The 21,458-nt window shown below is 45.2% G+C and overlaps 1 protein-coding gene across 8 annotated transcripts in view; it reads right to left on the bottom strand.

The window, feature by feature from the left end:
- ARHGEF10L (Rho guanine nucleotide exchange factor 10 like) overlaps positions 1–21,458 on the bottom strand; it is a 972,373-nt gene that overhangs the window by 413,625 nt on the left and 537,290 nt on the right. For all 8 annotated transcript variants that reach the window (XM_069610308.1, XM_069610311.1, XM_069610312.1 and 5 more), the window contains one exon: positions 19,289–19,397. In XM_069610308.1, coding sequence (XP_069466409.1) covers positions 19,289–19,397 — 109 coding nt within the window. The remainder of the gene's footprint in view (positions 1–19,288; positions 19,398–21,458) is intronic.

Here is a 21,458-nt window from a genome sequence, read left to right as displayed (position 1 = left end):
CCCAATAAAGGCAGATCCGCCCTACTATAACATACGACTACAGTGAATGCAGAATACTATGTTATGGGACCCTAAAAGCAAGGCCTGGTAGAGCATATTACACTTTGCATGGGTGAACTCGAGAACGGCGATATCTCTCCTGGGTTATGCATGACCATTAGCATCACATGCTTGCAGTCATTGTTTCATAATTATGCATCTTATTGTTATTCATCAATAAAGTACCAGTTGATTTCCCACAAAAAATGAAACTAAACAAACAAGTAATGGCATTCAACTGGTGGTTTTCAGTATTACTTTGGACCTGTAACTGAGCCTGTAATTAGAGACATTGCACGGGTTAGGAAGGCAAACAGTGCAGCAGTTTTTAAACTGCAAAACACACAGCATATTATAGAGATACTTTCTAAACGTCCCATTTGATCACACAGTGTACTACCACACTGTGTGGAAAATGTAGTTTAAGTTGTAAATGACCCAACTCCCACTTATAATTACCATTTGTATTCCCTGTTTAATCTATTTAAGGTTGAAATATACCATTGCCAAGAGCCAACAAAGCATGTGAAACATAAGGTATGATATGATATGGCATTTATAACGCGCCTGTACACAAGTGTTTCTAGGCGCCACAAGAGACTGAAGAGAAGACAAGACAAACGATCCGACTAGGCCTTGTGTCATTCGGATCGTGCAAGTGTGACAATTGAAGTGCAAAGGAGAGGGCAGAAGGCAGTGCGATCAAGGTAAGTGCAAGGAGGCCAGGGGGCTGTAGGGGTTATATTTATAGAACCCAAGTGCGCATAGGCCAGTTGGCATTGCAAAGGAAGACTAGTCATGGAGGAACCTGGTACCCAGTGATTGATTGATTGATATTTTATTTCTATCGCGCTCGTACATAAGTGTTTCAGAGCGCGACAAGGCAAGGGAGGGGAACAGGGGAGAACAAAACAGCGATCTTACTAGGCCCAGTGACATTGGGAATGGGCAAGTGCATGGGAGAGGGGGGAGGAGAAAAGTGCATGGAAGGGGGGGAGAGGTGGAAAGTGCGAAGCAGAGGAGAAACAGATAAATAACAATAAATAAATAATAAAGGCAACAAACCGTGGTAATGCAGCCAGCAATTTGCAAGTGCTAGGTTTAAGGCAGCAGACAGGGTAGGTCCAATAAGTGCAGGAAGAAAAAGGGGGGGCTGTATGGGTACAGATACAGACCCCAGTGCAAGGGGTGGCCCGGAGGCAGTGCCGGAGGGTGGCCGGGTGAGCAGGTACCTGGGCCCGGAGGACAGAGGGTGGCCAGGTGCACGGTGCCAAGAGAGAACAGATCAGCAGGGGAGAGGGGGAGTGAAGGCAGAAGAAAAGAGGAAGGTCTTGAGGTGCTTCCGGAACGGGAGATGGTTCTCCTCAAGTTTTAGAGTGGCAGGGAGGCTGTTCCAGAGGGAGGCCCCAGCAAAAGACAGAGACCTAAACCCTCTTGTTTCTTAGAAAAACAACTGACCCCGAGTGAGTTGGAGGTAGAGGAGCGAAGAGCTCGAGAGGGGAGGTATTTGCAGAGGGATAGCTGAAGGTATTTTGGACCCAGGCCCCAGAAAGCCTTGTGGACAATGCAGAGGGTTTTGAATTTAATCCTTGCATCCACTGGGAGCAAGTGAAGAGATTTCAGAGCTGGAGAGATATGATCCCAGGGCTTGAGGCCAAGGACAAGTCTTGCAGACCTGTTCTGGATTAGTTGCAGAGGGCGGAGAGTAGAGGCAGGTAGATTTAGAAAGAGGCTGTTACAATAGTCTAAGCTAGAGAGAACCAGAGCTTGGGATACCATGAGCTTCTGGGGGAAGGAGAGGAAAGGCAGAGTACCTCTGAGGAGGTGCAGTCGGAAATTTGACTTTTTAAACACCTCAGAGATGTGGGCGGAGAAGAAAAGGGTGGAGTCAAAGATGACCCCGAGGTTCTTAGCCTCGCAGGTGGGGGTAGGAGGAGGGCGAAGGGAGGCCGGCCAGAGAGTGAGGGGAACGGATGGTGAAGGTGTGCCGATGAGGAGGATCTCCGTCTTGCTGGCATTCAGACAAAGATCATTGGCGGCACACCAGTCTTGAATGGCAGTTAGGCAATCAGAGATGAGAGAGGGAGAGGAGGTGGCAGAGGGCAGCCTGAAAATGAGTTGAGTGTCGTCAGCGTAGCACTGGAAATTTGAGCAGAAAATGGCAATGCAGTGGGCGAGAGTTGCCAGGTATTGGTTGAAAAGCCAGGGCGAGAGGTTAGACCCCTGAACACCACAGGTAGAGAGGAAGATAGATGAAAGGAAGGACCCAAGTTGGACCTGGGAGGGTCGATCTGAGAGGAAAGAGAGTCTGAGGAAACCAAGCAGGCACAGCATACAGATAAATTAGCAAGGGAGTGAGAGAGAGACGGCAGAGGAGAAAAGGAGGGTCTTGAGCTGCTTCCAGAACTTCAGGTGCTCCGTCTCAAGTCAGAGGGGCTGGGAGGCCATTCCAGAGAGATGCACCGTCAGGGGAGAAACATCTACCACCCACTCTCTGCCTGGAGAAGCATCTGACCCGCAGAGAGTTGGAGGTAACTGAGCAAAGGGCTCTAGAAGGAAGGTTTTTCGGAAGAGAGAGTTGAGTGTAGTACAGGCCCCGGCCCCAGAAAGCCTTGCGGATGATGCAAAGTATCTTGAACTTCGTCCTTACAACCACTGGGAGCCAGTGGAGAGATTTCAGGGCTTGAGTGATACAGTCCCTGGGCTTGAGGCCAAGGATAAGTCTTGCAGTCCTGTTCTGGATTGGTTGCAGAGGGCGATAAGTAGAGGTAGGCAGATTCAGAAAGAGATTGTTGCAGTAGTCCAGCCTGGAGAGAACCAGGTCCCTGGATACAGTGAGCTTCTGGGGGAAAGTGAGAAAAGTTAGAATACCTCTGAGGAGGTGCAACTGGGAGTGCGCCTTTTTTTGGCCAGGTCCGTTTTGTGAGGAGAGAAGGAGAGAGTGGAGAGGAAAATGACGCCAAGGTTTTTTGCCTCACAGGAAGGCAAGGGTAGAGTGACCAAGGAGGGTGCCAGAGTGAGAGAGGGAAAGTGGGAGCAGGGGTCCCAATGAGAAGGATCTCTGTCTTACCAGAATTGAGGCAAAGATTGTTGGAGGCGCACCAATTCGGAATCACAGATAGTCAGGATGAGTGAAGGAGGAGGCTGGGGGAAGCCTGAAGGAGAGACGAGTGTCATCCGCATGACACTGAAAGTTAGAAGAGAAGGTAGATATCAGGTGGGCCAAAGGGGCCAGATAGACATTGAAGAGTCAGGATGAGAGGATAGAGCCCGGGTATTGTCGGTCGTAGTGCAGTCCCATGTCAATCATGGCTCAGAGAATGCATCATTAGAGTCTACCCCCGCTCCCCTGATTTTTTAGTGGAATGGCAGGGTGGCAAAAATGCCCAGCCCAACAGTGGGCCCCAATAAAAGTAGGTGACCCCCATCTATTTCATATCCCTTTATCCCGGTTGAGACAAAACCGCTTTTGCTGTGCTTGGGTGGGTGAGGAAAAATGCACCTACTCTTCCTGCAAATGCATAGAGGCAAGGTGCATACACAGGCCCCTAAACAGGGGAGGGGCTTTCACCACACATCTCCTTGTAGGGATTGAGCCAGCATCTTACTGCGGTTGGCATGACTTCCACATTATCCTTTGCATTTCTCCCTTGCCATCCACACAATTGACCAGCAGCTCTTTGAAGGATTTCACCCCAGAAGCAAAGGGTGCGAGTACATGCATAACTTTTTTGGGGGAACAAACGTGTTTTACTTCAGGTATTCAGCCAAAGATGGACCCCTCTCAGATGTGTGCAACCATCATAGACACATGTCATCATATTTGCAGCTTTTCACTGATGCACGTACCATCCATTGAAAGCAATGACATTGACGAGTGGCTAAAATGAAGCCATTTTCATTTTACAGCTAGAGGTTACATCTTAGAAATAGCCACTGTCCTGTAAAAAGACAGAACACTAAAACATCACTTTCTCTCCCAAATAGAACAATAGCACCTGGGTTTGCACTTTGTTGTATAGTTCTTGCACAAAGACAGTAGACACCGTTAGCAAAACAAAAGAGATGAAGGCAGGAAGGTTCAGAATTCTTCGTAACCTCTGGCATTGCTTCAGGCAACCCTCCAGACCCTTGTTATTTGCCTGCCCCTTTTGGGGCGGGACCAAGCCTGATATGCTTATTGTCTTTCCCATTTCTGCAATGGATTGGCAGGCTAAAGCATGATGGTTTGCAGAGTTAATCAGCGCTGTACCAGAGGTTAAAATTCATTATAAACTTTCCAGCTATCACCTTTTGTTTTGCTTTGTTGCAGTACACACTGATAGTGCACATGATTAAGGACTCCTCCATTCAAGACTAGCCTAAAGACTGATGCTCACAACATTGAAGAGTGATGGCCAGAAGGTTTTGAATCAATCAGAACCACTCGGTTTGCGCTTGGCAACTTTCCAGACCATGGTTTTTCATCCTCCCGTATCTTTACAGAAGGGGAAATAACATATGCACAGCAGTTGGGATGCATGCCAAAGTGGTCAGCTGTGCTTGAATTGACTTGTCACACAGCCCTTCTGCACAAGGCCATGAAAAACTCCAGACATGTTTTGGCCACGTTGGGTATTATCTGTGTAGTAAAGCTTCGGACGTGTGGGTGCACGGGTTACAATGAGAGTACACGTTTGTGTTGCTGTGCATCTGATTCCTGCTGTGTGATGGACTATGTGTGGTAGCCATGACCATTTATAGCTTTATCATTCTCCCCCACACAAAGGGAGTAAGGTTTTAGCTGAGGAAATCACAGTGGGGTTCCAGTGCAGTGGCGCCCTCTAGAGAATCCTCCGGCCCCCGTATACAGCAAGCAGGATATCACAAAGAACTCTGCCACAGCTAATTGTGCAAGGTTTCTTCGTTCAGAGAAAAGGGTGTTGCTATGGCACGCTAACCCTGAAAAGCTGGGCGGCCTGGCCGACTGCGATGCTGTGTCGCCCGAGCTCCGGCTTGATCCTGTTGAACGCAATTGTCGTGTTTGGTGTCCCCAGTAAAGTGACTCGACGCAGTCCACCCACGGAGTCTTAGGTATTCCAGGGAAGCTTTATTGTACACTATTTACAGTTAATTACAATACTCCAGTTACTCTTGCTATAAATCATAGGAGACAGGACTGGGGGAGGGGACAGAGCTCACCACAGGCCAACCTCATGCTCAGGCTCACCCCCAACTGACACACTAGAACATTAACACACTCAAAAGTATTGCAAGATTCCATCAGGGATGACATCACAGAGATAGGAAACATACACCATAACAGCAATGAATATATTGAGCTAAAGAATGTTTTGAAAAATACCATGGGTTCGGGTGGTTGTAGGGTATGAAGAGGACCCTCTGGTTTGTTCTCGGAGGTCCCAGGAGCAGATATAGGCAAACCCTGAGCGCTTCTGCTGGGACCAACGGAAGCTTCAAGATGGTGCTGAAGTGAGCAGGGTTACAGGAATTGCCTAGCTGGGATCTCTGACGGGAACTGTCTACCCTTTTTCCCAGCCACGACAGGGGACCTGCTACGCCAAAGGTTAACCCAGTTTGTGGGGGTCGGAAACAGAGTGTGTCAAGGGACAGCAAAGGGAGAATGCCGCCGTCGTCAGGCGTGATTGAGGGGTAGTCTGATACGACGACACTTGAACACTTGAAGCTGTGCTGTTGTAGTAAGATTCGCTCTGGAAATTGATGCCCAATTGAGGTGCTTGTAGGTTGCAGCATAAGAGAGACACAGCAAACCGTTAGGGTTTTCCCAAAGCAGGCGTGGGTGGGTACACTCAGATCTTCATGTACTTGAGGAGGACCCTGCTATGCGGATATAGCTGGGGTGCTTATTTTGTACCACCCATACTAGACATTAATCCAACTGCTGCTGGGAACCCTTTATAGATTGCCCCTGCGGAGGCCGCTTGATTGGTGCAATAATTGGCAGATACGTTAATTGCAATGGCGGATCAATGCAGACCCCAAGTCTGGGGCAAAGGCCAAACAAACCAAAATAGAATCCTTTATACAGTAGCAGCTGCAGAAAGGTGAACACCCTCTGTGGGCATACCCAACACAGTTACTACAGCCTCCTCCTGAGGTTTCGGAGGGTGGAGGCCAAATAGTGGAGTCAATTGCAACACTGAGGGCATCTGTGGAGATGGAAATTGATGAGGTGAAAAAAGATGTTAATCTATTTTGACACGATATTCGATCACTGCTGGAGAGAGTGAATACTTTTGAGACTAATATTCGGGAGACTGTGTCCGCCACAAAGGATTTTGAAGCTTTGGTGGCAGACCCGACTGTAAAGATGAAGATATTAGAGAATAGGGTTGAAGATGCAGAAGGGAGGTCACAGAGGAATAATGTTACACTTGTAGGCCTTCCATCTGGTGCAGAAGGGTAAGATCCAACCAACTTTGTGGAGAATATGTTGTTGCAGTAGACTGGCCGAGGCCCACTATCCCAAGGTTTCACAGTTAAGAGGGTGCATAGATCTCTGGCCCAACGACTGCTGCTGGGAGCCCCCCCCCCCCCAAGACTTCTTCTCGTTAAGGTCCTGAAATTTAAGGAGAGGGAATACATCCTGAGTTTTTCTAGAGACAGAGGACATATTATGAGAGGGTTGTCCACATTGGCTACATACCCGTGCTATAAGGTAAAAGTGCAGAAGTAGCAAAACCAGTTTGTCCTAGTTAAAGAACAGCTATGGCAAATATGATTGAAATATATGTTTTTACCTGGCCAAACTAAAGGTACTCTATGAGGGGAAATGCACACTTCTTTGATGTTCCCGATAAGGTACACCAATGGATAGACAACAAAATAGAAGCTTTGCAGGATAAACACAAACCTAAAAGGTGATTTGCTGCTGTGATACTACTCGTCTCTGAATGGCTCGTTTCCGTGATTCTGATCTAAGGACATTTTGTCACTTTGAGCTACAGAAGAACTAGCTTGATGGCGATTAGGACTGAGGCTTGTTTCGAGACATACGCGTCCTCAAATTCTACAACCTTGAAAAACCCGATATTTGAATTTGTGCCCGGTAGATGCTTGTATCCTATTGGTTTACCCATGTTTTGGGTTTACCATTGCCTGCTGCTGCTTATGGGATAGACAGGGATAGTTGGGAGTAAATACCCAAATACCATGGTACTATTGAGCAAGGATTTTGGTTTTGTGTTGTGGCGGTTTTGTTATGTAAGTTTGGTCTTAATATGCTGCTTGTTGATGTCAGTAATGCTGTGTGAGAAAAGTAAAAATGTGATTGAGGTTGGTTGGATGGGAGAAGATTGGGTCCAGAATGCTTGTCAACATCTTGGGTGCCCTTAGGATGTAATAGAGGTCGTAGGTATGGTTGGGACATCCTGTCCTCTGAACACATGGCTCAACGTGTTATGGAGGGTTGATTTCTACAGTGAGGATGGCCCTTTGTATTGCAACCAATGACAAATACACTAAATGTGGTGACGTGGAATGTTAGGGGGCTGAAAAGTTTTGTTAAGCGGAACTGAGTCAGATCGTATCTATATAGGAAATCCGCTGTGATTGCTTTATTGCAGGAAACACACCTTGCGGATGCGAGGCAGGTGGACCTTAATGGTAAATGGATTGGTGATGTATATGGTGTCAGTTACTCCACGAATGCTAGGGAGATCCTTATATGGATATCTGATTCTGTGCCCTTTAGACTATTGGAGACAAAGTTTGAGGAAGATGGGAGGATCGTTTTGGTGCATGGGTATGTTGACAATAGAGAAGTGTGTGTGTCAGAAATACTTACGCCCCGAACCATGATTCCTCTAGTTTCTTCCCATCTGTATCAAAGATTGGCTCTGTTTATAACTGCTCTGTGGATTTGGGGATGCTAGGGCATATTTTAATTGTGTGCTTAACCCCCTGCTAGAGAGATCAGATAACAAATACACATGCCCGTCTCCACCACTGAGAACCCTCAGAAGTATACTAGAACTGGTAGATGTTTGATTGGAGGTAAATGCATTAAGAAAGCCATTCTCGTATGACTCTGCGCCTCAAAGTTTATACGACAATTGATTATTTGTTTTCCGGGATAGGGGATCTACATGAATCTGTTAATATTGTAAACATGGGTCGGTTGCTGTCTAACCACGCTCTATTATTTACAACATGGATATTACATGAATGCCCACCCCCTGTGCCAACTCGGAAATTAAGAGCAGAGGCTTGAACAGATGAACCATTTAAGGAACATCTAGCAAGTAGGAATGAGGATTTTGTTTAGACTCTTGAAGGTAATGTGGCAAGGTACAACACAGTGTGGGAATCATTTAAGGTGGTTATCTGAGGAGAGGCAATTGCCAAGGCTGGAGGGGTTTGGAGGTCGGTAATTGAGGAACTGCCCAGGATGGAATTAGAGATTTGTGCACGTGAGGACTCACATCTCTGGATGAGTTATTAAAATACAACCTGGTTACATTGCAACAACGTGTGGGGGCGTGGGAACTGCTGGGTAATTTTGAATATGAGGCATACCTTGAGAAGATGCACGAGCAAGGGGATAAAACAGGATGAGTGCTCGTCTGGCTCTGTCATAGGGAGAACACTAGACATACAATATGTTCCATTGAGGATGAATGTGGAGAGACCTGGAGATCCCAAAATGAGATTAATGGTATTTTTTAGAGATATTATGTATCATTATATGGGATAGCTGAGAATATCGATCTGACAGTGGTGGAGTAAAGTCTATCTTAGATCGCACTTCCAGGTCTGTCATGTGAACAGGTAGACCAATTGCACGCCCCCTTGATGAAAGAGGAACTTCAGATGATTGTGGCTTCCGAGAGTCTGGGAAAACACTCGGAGGGGATGGCTTACCGGCCAAATTCTATAATACTTACAGTGGGATCCTGATGCCCAAACTGTTATGGACCTATCATTCAGCCGTAGCATATTGAGATTAATAAGTATTTATTTATAAAAAGGTACTTTCTACTTGGAAAGATGTTGAAAATATGTAGTTGTGTGCACTAAGTTTGATTTAGTAAAAATTGTAAATGGTTGAATTATTTTGAACAATACACCATTAAAAAAAAAAAACAACAGTGATTTTGACATTTTACATAACGACCCTTGGTCTTTCCTTTGGTGTCTTGGTATTTTCTAATCCATTTTAAGGACAACTGTGAAGACACTTAATATGGAAGACCTCACGGCCACCCTAGCAATGCTCAAGGCACATTGTATGTGTCTGACATCCTGCCTGATTCCGTACTGAAGACCCTAGTGACTGAAGTACTACACCCTTACCTGACAATCATCAAGAGCTCCCTAACTCAAGGCACCTTCCCCTCTACCCTTAAAATAGGATAAATACTCTTTTAAAAAAAACACCACTGGACCCTGACAACCTCAGCAACTACCACCCCATCACCCATCTTCCCTTCCCAGTTAAGATCCTTGAGAAAGCAGTAGACACGCACATACTCCAACACATCTAAGCCAATAACCTCCTGGTGCCCTACCAATCTGGCATCAGACCCAGATACAACACAGAAATGACTGCCATCAAGGTGATTGATGATACCCTTAAAATCCTTGATGATGGCCATCGTGGTCTTCTCAGGAGCATTTGGACACAGCAGACCATCTGGACACTCACCGACAATCTACATTGTCACATGGGAATTAGCTTACCTTGATAATCATTAACAGTTCATACAAATGGATTTCTCCAGATCACCAACTCCCCTCAGCACATGCGGAGTCCTGCAAAGATCCATCATGTGCCCTGTGACTGTCAGTCATTACATGCAACAGCTTGGAACCATTCAGAACCCTCCTCTCTCCACACAGCATCCACATCCCACCAATATGCAGTGAAAAAACAGATCTACCTCATGATATCCTCCACCAAAAAGACACTGATCCAATTCTGGATGTTCAGTGCTTACACAAAGCCCAAGCCTCCAAGACTGAATTCTTACTTCTGACTGTGAGGGGTCAGAAATAAGAGGCGGACACAAGTTGTAATGTCTTCAACATTAGACATTTTATTAAAATAAAAGGGTTTGGATAAAGGCCTTCCTGTCCCTTCCCTAATGAGAGTTTCCCTGCCTATGAAATCAAAATTAGGGATCAGCCTGTCTTGTCGTCCAACTTAGCCAAACTGTACTTGTGTCCAAAACATATCTAACCCTCACACTAAAAATGAACAACAAAATGTGCAAGGCAAATGTGTCTGCTGTAAAAATAAGTGCAAAAAACAGAATATATAAATCGAACAAAACAATTCTTGTTTCCAGTGGATGATTCCCGTCCCCGGAATTGTTTTCAGTAGAATATTGGAAATGTTCAGTTCAGACAATAGTTCTTGAAAAGAGGTAGAAATGTCTCTTTCACACATCCCTTCCTTAAAGATGAAAAAAAGCTTCTCTTCCAAACAATGGTGTTCTAAGGATGGCAGAGGTATCTCTTGGCAACTTAAGTAATGGTGTTTTAACACTTTCTTAAGGATGATGGCAAAAAAATATCTTTTCCAAACAATGGCTCCCCAACATTAGAAGAGTTGTAGGGTCCCAAACACACTTATTGGCAGACTCCCTAGTGTTTGATGGTGTTTCCGGAACGTGGCATGCTGTTGAGGTGAAGCTGTACATCTGGGGGCTTCCCTGGCGTTGCAGACCCTCATTTGGTTCCAGTGTTAGCTCTGCATTCATGTACCAGTGGAACTGAAGCGATTTTTCAAGATCGTGTCTCCAACAGTCTCACTGCTGCTGTCGACCTTCCAGTGGTCCATAAAGCCTCTGCTGCAACTTTCCCAGTCTCACGTCTCTCTGTGTAAGTGTGACTCCAAACAGCTACTCGCAAGCATCTGCCTCTATCAGCGCAATTCACCTCCTTCCGTCTGCTGTCTATACCTCTTCCCGCTTCACTCACTCTGCAGCTTCCTTCTCCTCTCCTGAATGAAAGGTATTCATCAGGTTTAAATGCCCCACGCAGCTAATCTCCATTAAGATAACTAGTCAGCACATTTAGCTTCCTGTTTTCTTCATTCCTCATTAACTCCTTCTTCATCTTCCTTGTCTCAGTAATTGAGGCTTTATGGGACTTGAAGTCCATAGGAGCTTTCTACATTTCAAGGTTGTTTTGTATCTTTGTTTAAATTAAAAACATCAGAAACAGGAGATGTTAAGTGTCTTTAATGTATATATGAGGTGTGAATGGTATCTGTCTTGGGTGACTAACAAGAAGGGGTTTTACATTTTAAAAACTGGAGGGATTTGTATGACAACATGCCATCAGGAACTCTAGAATCATAGGGTCACTTTAAATATGGAAGGGAAGAATAGTGTGCCTCTCCTAATGGAATCACCACATCTCCCTCACAGCCATCTCCTCCCATGTGATCCTCCCTCATAATACCACCCCCAAGGTCAAGATCGGGTAGCAGCTGCATTCCCCTGGCCACATGGGATGACACTTCAGGCTAGGAATCAGTGATGACTCCATAGGATTCATCACATGACCAACAACATCAAACACCCTGACATCCAGACCTGGCTCTCTGCTATGAACCTCGAAGGCTTCACACCACAGCTGGCAACCTGCGACAAGTCTCTTGGGTTCGACATCGAAAGACACCTCACCTTTAAACAGCACATAACAAGGAAGACACAAACGGCTGTGTACCAACTTTATTTTCTGCGGAATATCAAGCCCTTTTTCCCAGAAAACAACTTCAGATATGCTGTCCAAGCCTGGGTCCTCTGGCACCTGGATTGTGGCAACAACATTTTGAAAGGCCTTGGGGCAACTACCCTGGCACTCTTGAGATGTGCCCTGCATGTATCAGCACGACTCAAAGGACTCAACAAATTCAACTTCGTCACCCTGACCCTCATTGAACTGCACGGGCTCCCACTGCAAGCCTGTATCATCTTCCAATCCTGTTGTATTATATGTAAGCCTGTAACCCTGAAGTCCCAAAGCTGCCTCACTGAGAAACAGCATCTCTGGTGGCCTGTGTGCCACCAGAAATAAGGGCATGTGCAGACTTGAATTACGATGGTGCAGGAAGGGAAGAGCCAGAAGATGTTCTCTGCCTACACCCCAAGACTCTGGTACCTCCCATCAACATCAGACTCCCTTCATCGCTTATACAGTTTAGGAATGAGCTCAAGATCTTCCTTTTCAAGGAATGGCGCCCCCTTAACACCTAGGCCCACACACCCTTCACTCCCCACCCAACCTGGGACTCTGATCTACTCAACACAGTTTCCTCCCCTAGTTGCTTGTAGATCCCTTGCTGCACAATTCGCTAGCTCTCCCCTGTTAGTTTCCTGTTCCCGTTTCTCTACTTGACTCTCTGTGTTGTTCACCTCTACGATTGCAAAGTGCTTTGCCTCATGGTAAAGCCCTCGTTCTGATCATCATCGGAGCGGGAGGCTGCCATCTTCCCCCACTGGGACCGAGGTAAGTGCACCCCCATGCTCCCCTGTTTCCTCTTCTCCCCTTAAATGCACCGTTTCCGCAGATTTGATCCCCTCCAGCCCCCTCCCCTTACCTGGTGCTCCCTTACCCCTCAAGGGCACAAGGAGCACTAGCATTTCTGGGGCATCCCAGTTGCGGCAAAGGCACCATGGAAAGTGAGAAGGGACTATGTGTAGTTCCCTGTTCCTCCATGAAAGCCATCTTGAATTGTAGATTTTTTTTGAAGTCGAGAAATGGCGTGTTTAGAGTTTCTCAACTTGAAAAAAAACAAAAAAACGTTTACCATCTCTGTATAAAATGCTGGAATGCTAGTAGCCTTAAATCCAGAGCAGGAGGGCATTACAGGCTAGTTAATACCCCAGGGCTAGCGTTAAGTCACTCGCTTCACTCGGGCCTGTAACTGATGCATCGGGGCATTACCTGACTGGTAATGACCCCCCCCCCACCCCACTCAGGGTTTATTGCTTAAAATGTATCTATGACTGCAAGCATTGTCCACTTTATCTGAAAATATTCACTTTGCTTGAGAGATTGTTTTATTTCAACCCGCAGTTGGCTAAGCGGACGAGCTTCCCCAATGTCACCTCTTTAATAATCTAAATCATCAAGAATTAAAAAATGATTAATTTCTAGTGTATGTTGGGTGTATATGTAAACAAAAGGAATAATCCTTTTCTTCCTCATGGAGGGAAAGCCAAATCTATCGTCCACCCCTCTCGGTACACAAGTCCCTGTTTCAGTTTAGAAGCTGCATCACTTGTCCGTTAGATTGGACCCTTAGAATGCTCTTTGCCCATCAGAAGGTTCAGGGCTACACCTATATATATATATGTCACTCATTGAGAAGTGTGGGGAGTGGGAAAGCAGGTTGCCATGCACTTGGATCATAGATGGAAGCAATGCCCTCCATGTCCTCTCCAATTTTACCCTAAGATCTTTTTGTATTATTCTTTTAACTGGGAAGATGAGCTTTGTCTACATAGATTGTCTGTCCCTGGATTTTTGAAAGGACAGAAGCAAGAGTTTCTATGAATATGTGCACATATTTTTTCGGGAGATGCGTTTTTTTGGGTAAGTGCTTCCAACATCTGCCTCTCTGGAAATGGAGCCGTAGGGGACCTTTCTTTGGAGAGTCGATTCCACATATGTTCAACTTCAAGAGTTTAACTATACCCAAAATCCCTTTGAAAACATGCTATGGTTTCTCCCCTGTAGCAAACACTTGCATTGTTCAGTGTATGCCATTCCAGCAAACACATGTGCCTTACCAATCCCAATTACTATTTGAATTTGGGCTATAACCACATCCATCGAGGTGCACATTTCATCTCATGGACAGCCTTCTCCCAAACCCGGCATGCCTTAACACATAATGGCCAAATATCAATTCATTACCAAAATGTAGCTAATATCTATTTGTGGACTTCTTCATCCCAATTATTACCCAGAATTGGTTGCACGAGAATGCACTCATTCTCATCCCTCTAGTAATCCCTCTTGCATTTTAACAAACATACTCCCGAGAATCTATGGGTCCTGTAATCGGCCTGCCAGAGAAACCCCAAATCACCTCAAATACAAAATAACAGTAGCATGGTTGACAAAAAGGCTACATGAAACCAACTTCCATGGCATGCAAGGCTGTATCATGAAACGTATGCCGAGTGTAAAAAAGTTAAAAAAAAGGTTCTCTTAGTCGTTCACTTCACTAATTGCTCTCTGAACACTCTTTGCAAAAGGGAATGTGGGAGGGCTGGGGGGGGGAGGGGCGGGTGCAACGTCATCTGAGAGGGCCCCACCAGTCCCCAAAGACAATCCTCTAGGTTTCTGATATTCGGTTTTATTGTCTTTTTTTTCTGTGTACGGAGAGGCTAAGAAACATGAAGCCTTTCAACAAGGCTGCAATACAATGCTCAACACCTTCCAGTTCAAATTGCAAGCCAGTAGGTACAATTGAATGAAGTCCAAGGTTGTCCCTCTAAAGCAGCGATATTCAATCTGTCTTTATATGCTGGGGGCGAGGGGCGTGAGAGGCATGGCCAAAAGATTAGGTTTTTTTCAATGTTCGCACTGAGCATGTGCGATGGAGAGCCACGTATTACCATTGCCCCCCATCACACATCACATGCTGAGTGCGACACCATGCATGTGGGTGTGACCCCTGACCCTGGAAAAAAGACACAGCCGTGATGCACACTTTCCACCATTTGGATCACGCGTCCAGACTGCGTTCTTTCTTCGTGTTGCTGATGAACTGGCTAGCGCAGGCGAGTCTCCCAGCATTTTGCTGGTCCCCGTTTGCCCCTTTCCCCCTGCTGACTCACCTTGGAGGCCATGGGGTCAGGGAGGAGGCAAGTGGAGACATTAAAGATGCAAAGCGGAGGAGGCGGCAGAGGCATAGAAGAACACTAAGGAAGTAAAAAGAAGTAGAGAGGATGAAGAGAAAGGGGAAGTAGAGGTGCAGCCTGGAGGGAAGTGATAAGTGCCATACCAGAGCATGGTGAATCATTGAGGAAAGAAAAATAGGATAGGAAACAACAAAGGAAAAGCAGAGAAAGGTGGAGTGATAAGAAAGAAGAGTGCAAGGTGGGGAAGGATGATCTTGGAGTAGTGCACATAGGGACATTCCTGGCATTTCGGAGGTGGACAAGCCAAGGAGGTTTCTGCCAGTCTTACATGGGATCAACCTGAGATACTATGCAAGCATGTAAACAATCTTGAAGACTTGAACATCTGGCAGATGCAAGAGCCAGCAATGATAGAGCAAATGGTACCTAGAATGAGAAGCAGGCGAACAACATCCCAACAAGATATTTCAGCCAAGAACGAAGTGAGTAGCACCTACAGCCCCAAGGAGTGAGCGACTGTTTTCTACCAGAGGGGCAGTCTCTAAGGAAGGGCTGGATGGGGTGAGGAGTACTGTCATGAAAGGAAGGTTTATAGGTTTTTGGCTTGTCGAATTCTCACCCACATGTCTCAGCTAAACCCAATCATTTAGTTTTCCGATGTTATAAGGAATCACACTCCAGAGATCGGAGCTTAGTAATGACTTGCACTTGGATCAGGCAGTGGTCCTGCAGAGTTTGGACAAGGTTCCACCCTACCCATAAGGCTCATGCAAACCTGGGAGTCCAAGAACAAAAACACATATCCACAGATTACTGGCACAAAACTCTGGCAGCTTCTAGCTTTGTGAGTTAATTCTACAATTGATATATACTCAATAATCAGTGCTCCTACGCAGTATTAGGGCCAGACTGCAACTGATTGATAGAGGGGGGTATTGGAATTACCATGACTAACATCCAGATCTCCTCCAAATGCCATTTGACTGTCCTAAGGTAAAACAAATGTGGGCAGAGATCACATAGTACATCTCGTCTCTGGCCATAAAATATATCTACCTTATATATTGGCCTTACTAACATGCATATCCATTGTAAATCAATATATCACTGTTCTTGTGCAACTGGAAAAGCTCACCTGCTCTGGCATCTGAACGCAGGACTGAGCATGTAATCACTTGCACAAGTGGTGCATGTGAACAAGTACATCCGTGGATAGAACAATGGCTTCCAGAAATTAAGGGCATCGTTTCCAGACCATTATGAATGCTCCGCTACTGGATCAAGTAAAGCCTAAATGTTGACATTTGTGTCACCTGTGAGCATCTTTCTGTCTAGTATATGTACACGTTGTACTCGATAAGTAGATGCTTAATTGCTAGGTTATTTGAATGAAAGTATATGCACCGAAAAATATCCTACAAGGTGGACTATTTTTCGCCGGATCTGTGGCTGCATCTGGCTGGAGAGAAAGAGGGGGTAGGGCACCTTATGATCCCATGTGCTATATTGAACACATACTGGATTTGCATCTCACCACCTGAACTGTGTGGTTGTATTTTTGCTAGCATTCCAATGGAGACTTCAAGCAGCTAACCAGAACATGATCAACAACACTCTAGGTATCCCATGTAATCATCCAGGTGGGAAAGGACTATTGTGTGTGGGGGGAGGCGGCGGGGGAGTGGGATAGTGCTTGCCATAGTTGCATTTTTAATTGACGAACACTTGTGGCTCTTTACTCCTGTTAAATGTGTTGTTTTGTCACCTGGTGCTCCAATTAATGATCGACTTCAGTTCATCTGCTTCTAAGGTTTTAGATTTCTAAAACAAAATGAATTAAAGGTTATGTTTCACTAAAATCTTAAATTTAGGAAACATTTCCGTGGAAAATGAAAGAGGTCTTGGAAGAATGACAGCATTCTAATTTACATGTGCCTAATTATATACACCTTTAGGACAAAGGTCCAGTGATATTTTTGGTGGAAATACATTTCCAAATGTTTTGTCCACCAGAGGGCGAGGGATCTTGCTTGATGACTTCTCCAAAGCACAATGAAAACAGGCTGAATATGCTTTGGACAATTCAGTCACTCATGATGGGCAAAATATAAGAAAATTGATTACTTTCTGGAATGGTGTGCATGATGATAAAAACGGTAAACGTTCTTTCTAAAGCAACCTGGAAGTGCACTTGATAAATAGGGACAGTAGAAGCCAGTGTATTGCACCCACAATCCCTTCTCCTTTACCTTGCCAACATTTGCATATTGTGCAAATATGTTTAGATCTATTATATTAGCAATATTTTAATTTGTCATAAATTGTACCATTATGTAATAGACAGCTCAAACAAAATGCTTTAAAAAATAAAAAAAACCTGTGTTACGAACAAGCGGTTATCAGGGTACTGTGAGAAACCTGAATGTGTTTCACATGCTAATCCTCAGGGATCCATCATCCAAGTGGCCAGGACATGGCCATCACTTTCGTATCCAGTTCCTGGGGGTGGACCAGTGCGGGAAGATCACATGGGTGAGGGGTTTCCGGGGAGTGGGAGTGTGACACCAGATGGTGAGACGCAGTATCCCCTTTCCTATAACACCTTTATGCCATTGTACCAGGTAGGATACTTAGGAACTCAACCCTCCCTCCCCCTTTCCCAAAACAAACACTTCCTCACAGACAGCTCACTTCGAGAGAAAACGGACTAACACCCAAGCCATATACCCGACATGTCCCAATACAATGGTCAAACAGGGTCAGGCAATTACTGACCATTACACACACCTGACTTCCATTACACTTCCCCATATGGATAAAAGGCAGTGCACGAGAGCACACTCTGAGCAAGGCAAAGCACACAAGGAGTCAGCCGTTCCAAGATGGCCGCTTAATACAAGGCAAAAAATGGTAAAACGGAAGGGGAACGCAAGGAGGGAAGTGCCCTTGACCTTTTCAATGAACCTTCAAGAATAGGAAACGTAAGACCAGGAATCAAGGCTGAAGAATCCTGTATTGTGTGTTGGAGGTACCCGGGGTTCTCCTGTGTCGATAGTCAAGGCGGGGAGAATCGTTTTCTGCTGTGGTACTGTCCTTGGCTCCTACAACAAAGCAACGCAAGTGAAGTCAGAACAGCCGGTGAGTTGGGGAGACTGATACCAGACCGGTATGTGTTGAAGCCAAGGTTGCAAGCAGCAATATTGTATAGTGAAATCTGAAGAGAAGAGTTTATGAAGCGTAGGTGGCAAGCGACACAAACACAATTAAATGACAGATGAATGATTGAACTTTGAAGCCAAGATACGATAACTTAAAGTGGTCCAGCACCACGTGTGTGCTCATTCGAAAGTCTCGGTTAGGTATCCAACTGAAAGGTGTCTAATGCTAAAGAGTGATAAGGAATTCTAAATCGAAGTGGTGCTGCAACAGATCAAACAAAAGCCTGTGCACATTCCATAGTAATAGCATATGGAAAGTTGATGACAAAGTAGATGAAGTCGGTCCGAGTCCGGCGAAGGGAGTTCAGCTAAGAGCTTTGGTTAAAGCAAGTTTGTGTTAAAAAGTACATTGGAAACTGAAATTGGTCCAAGCCTGGCGGAGGGAGACAAATTGAATAATGTATTGAAAAAGGGATCTCAGCCCAGCTGAGGGGGAATCGGTGTGAACTGTGAATCACCCGAAAAATTGAATGCATGAGTAAATCTACAAACATTGTGTTGAAAGGATCTGAGCTCGGCTGAGGGAGATCCGAGGCAAATAGTGAATCGCCTGACAAATTGAGTACTTGTGAAAATCTGAAAGAGGAAAAGAACTTTGTCGCATCAGGCCCTCTGAAAGAAGAGCCTTTGAAAGGCAAAGAGACTTGGGCACGGAAGGCCCTGATGCTAATGATTCAACTGTATCCTTGTGCTTGAGAAGCCAGAGGCTGTGCTCAGCTCGAGTGTACCACCTTGTCCCATACTGAAAACGTAGGAAAGGGAGGCCAATGGCTTCAACATCCTGACATATAATTTGTGAACACTTCTTTCTTTTTCATAACACTGTTTCCCACCCTATTTGTATGTAGAAGTAAGGATTGGCAATAGGTTTATTAGTATAGGCCCTTTTATTTTGTCAAGACACCACTAGGACTGCGTTATTATTATGTGATGGTCGTAGCTTGCTTTAATCTGTAGATTTACGATTAGACAGGCATTTTTTAAACCTTTTTTGAAGTTCAATAAACACCCCTGAACTGTGTGGTCACTTGTGACTGTCTTACTGTTGGTTAAATGCCTTCCTTACAGTACACATCCGATTCTCCACAATATGCTGGAGAAACAATGTGGTACAACATACATCAACTGCATATTTCAGAAGGTCACAAAAACTACATCCGATTTGTGAAATAGGAATGAATTTACCTGCAGTTTCTTTCCGATGCAGGAAGGGCACCTTGCGCATCATGGCGATACGGGTCTTCTCTAGTCCGTCTTTGGTGTTGCTCCTCGCAGCTTTCATCAGCTGTGTCATCTGGGAAAAGAAGACAAGACATGAGATGTCATAATACAGACTCTGTAGCTGTCAACCTTCACACAAAACCTCCCCATGGAAAAGGGGCCAGACATCTTGAAAACCCACAGCACTTTCGGCTACAATTCCGCCACACCTGGCGCATCATACATGTTAATGTGGACGATGGATCTTGGAGAGAGATGGTATGGGGCAGAAACTGTGTGGCAGTGGTTGCTGACACTCACAAGTTGTTGGTACAAAACAAGTCATTCCAGCTATTTATATCCTTCGTTGAATGTGGTATCCCCACAACTAAGCAAACCCATACGAACGTGGGATAACAAATTGACCAGTTTTAGGGCATGTGTGGAAAATTAGGTTTGTGTAAATTGGCTAGTAAATTGTAAGCATGACCATCAATGTATATAAATTGGCCTTGTACAGCACACTGCAGAGGCCTAGACAGTGTAGGGTCTGAGGCGGCAAAGCCCACCCACAATCTGTAAATGCCCATTCAGCAGAGCAGTTTGAGCATTTACAGATGTTAATGTCACTGCGGTGGGCCCAACTCCAATAGCTTCGGGCCCTACTTGTTAGATAATCCTGGCTACGCCTCTGGCAGACTGCTGTCTTTTTGTCGGCCTCTAGGCATGCAGATCTAGAATAAAAGGTGGCAGCAGAGGGAGAGTTTGTGGCGGGTAGACAAAGGATGATGTGAAACCTGAGGAGTTAACGTATGCAGACTAGAAGGAATGATGTCCTGATTCTATGCGGTTTGTGGTGGTGGCACTCAGTGTGTGCTTATCCAGAGGGATAAGCCAAGATCTATTAGCTGCCAGTGCTAGGTTACCAGGAGAACTACTTGTCTGGGAGAAGGCCATTGTGTTGTGGGGCTAAAAGATGCTGTAGGCCATGCAGTAGGCTCAAAGTGCATTCAAGGTAATTCAGGTGGTGTTGACGGTGATAGCAGACACAGTGTAGAAGCGATAATAGATTTTAAGGTGAGTAGGTACGTTTGGGGGAGATTGACACATGGAGAAGTCACAGGAGAGGGTTCCTATTCCTCAGAGTATAGAAGGTGAAGTGACCCGGTAGGATATCAGTTTGTCATCAGGGGGTAGCGGTGGGGGGCAAGGGGTCTCCTGTTTGTATTAATAAGGATGGCTGGGTTATTGATATTCATGGTTCCATGTTTATGTTAATTGTTGCAGTGGTAGTGGTTTGGAGGGTTGGTCTTGAAGAATCCACCGTTTGTGGTTGATGGGTTAAACTGAACCTGTAGGATTTAATATAGTAGATGTGCAAGAGGTATGTGCAAAGGAGATGGCTTAGCATGCGTGCATGCTGAGTAGACCAAACCACATAAAGGACAAATAAACACCCAGAACAGAAGCTTCTGAAACGATATACGTTAATTCCTGGAACTTTGGCTCAACTCCGATGAAGCCACTGCATTTGACTTTGATCTCTTTCGGACAAACTCTAATGTTTAACTTCTTTCCAACAATGGAAAAATATGCTAAAACAGATTCTGCCATTTCCGTGACATATTAATATTAGTAGCATAAAATGTTTGACCAACACCTCTTGTCAGATTTCTCCCGCGTCAAGGCACTGAAATGTTAGCCTTATTTCCGCACTTACAACCAATTCAGACTCCACATTGCTTTTAGCCTTTGTCACAGTGTGTGTGTCAATTTCGTGCATTAACCAGGGTTTAAGTACCTGTGAGGAGCGAGTATTACATGCAATCATGGACGGAAAGTCCGGCCATGGGATATTATGGTATGTCCAGGCATTGGATGTATGTTTCTGCAGTGACTGCTATGCTCTCAGCAAACACACACATTAAATCTAATGTCTGAACACCGTTTAAAATGTACAAACGTTTCATTCAGCAAAATGATGTGTGCCATTTGGGGAGAGCACAGTTTCAATTTCTGAAATTGAAAAAGGGGGGCAGCTCAGGAAACTGTGGAGCCACCAAAGCACGAGTAAGTCTCGCTCGCACAATGGAATTTGCAGATGGTGAGAGTGAGGGTCTTCAGAATCCTGTGAGGGAATTGGGCCTCCTAGGAA

This window comes from Ambystoma mexicanum, chromosome 8 (assembly GCF_040938575.1).
Source record: "Ambystoma mexicanum isolate Mex_15411 chromosome 8, UKY_AmexF1_1, whole genome shotgun sequence".
Taxonomy (NCBI): domain Eukaryota; kingdom Metazoa; phylum Chordata; class Amphibia; order Caudata; family Ambystomatidae; genus Ambystoma; species Ambystoma mexicanum.
This window is presented reverse-complemented; position numbering and strand designations above follow the sequence as displayed.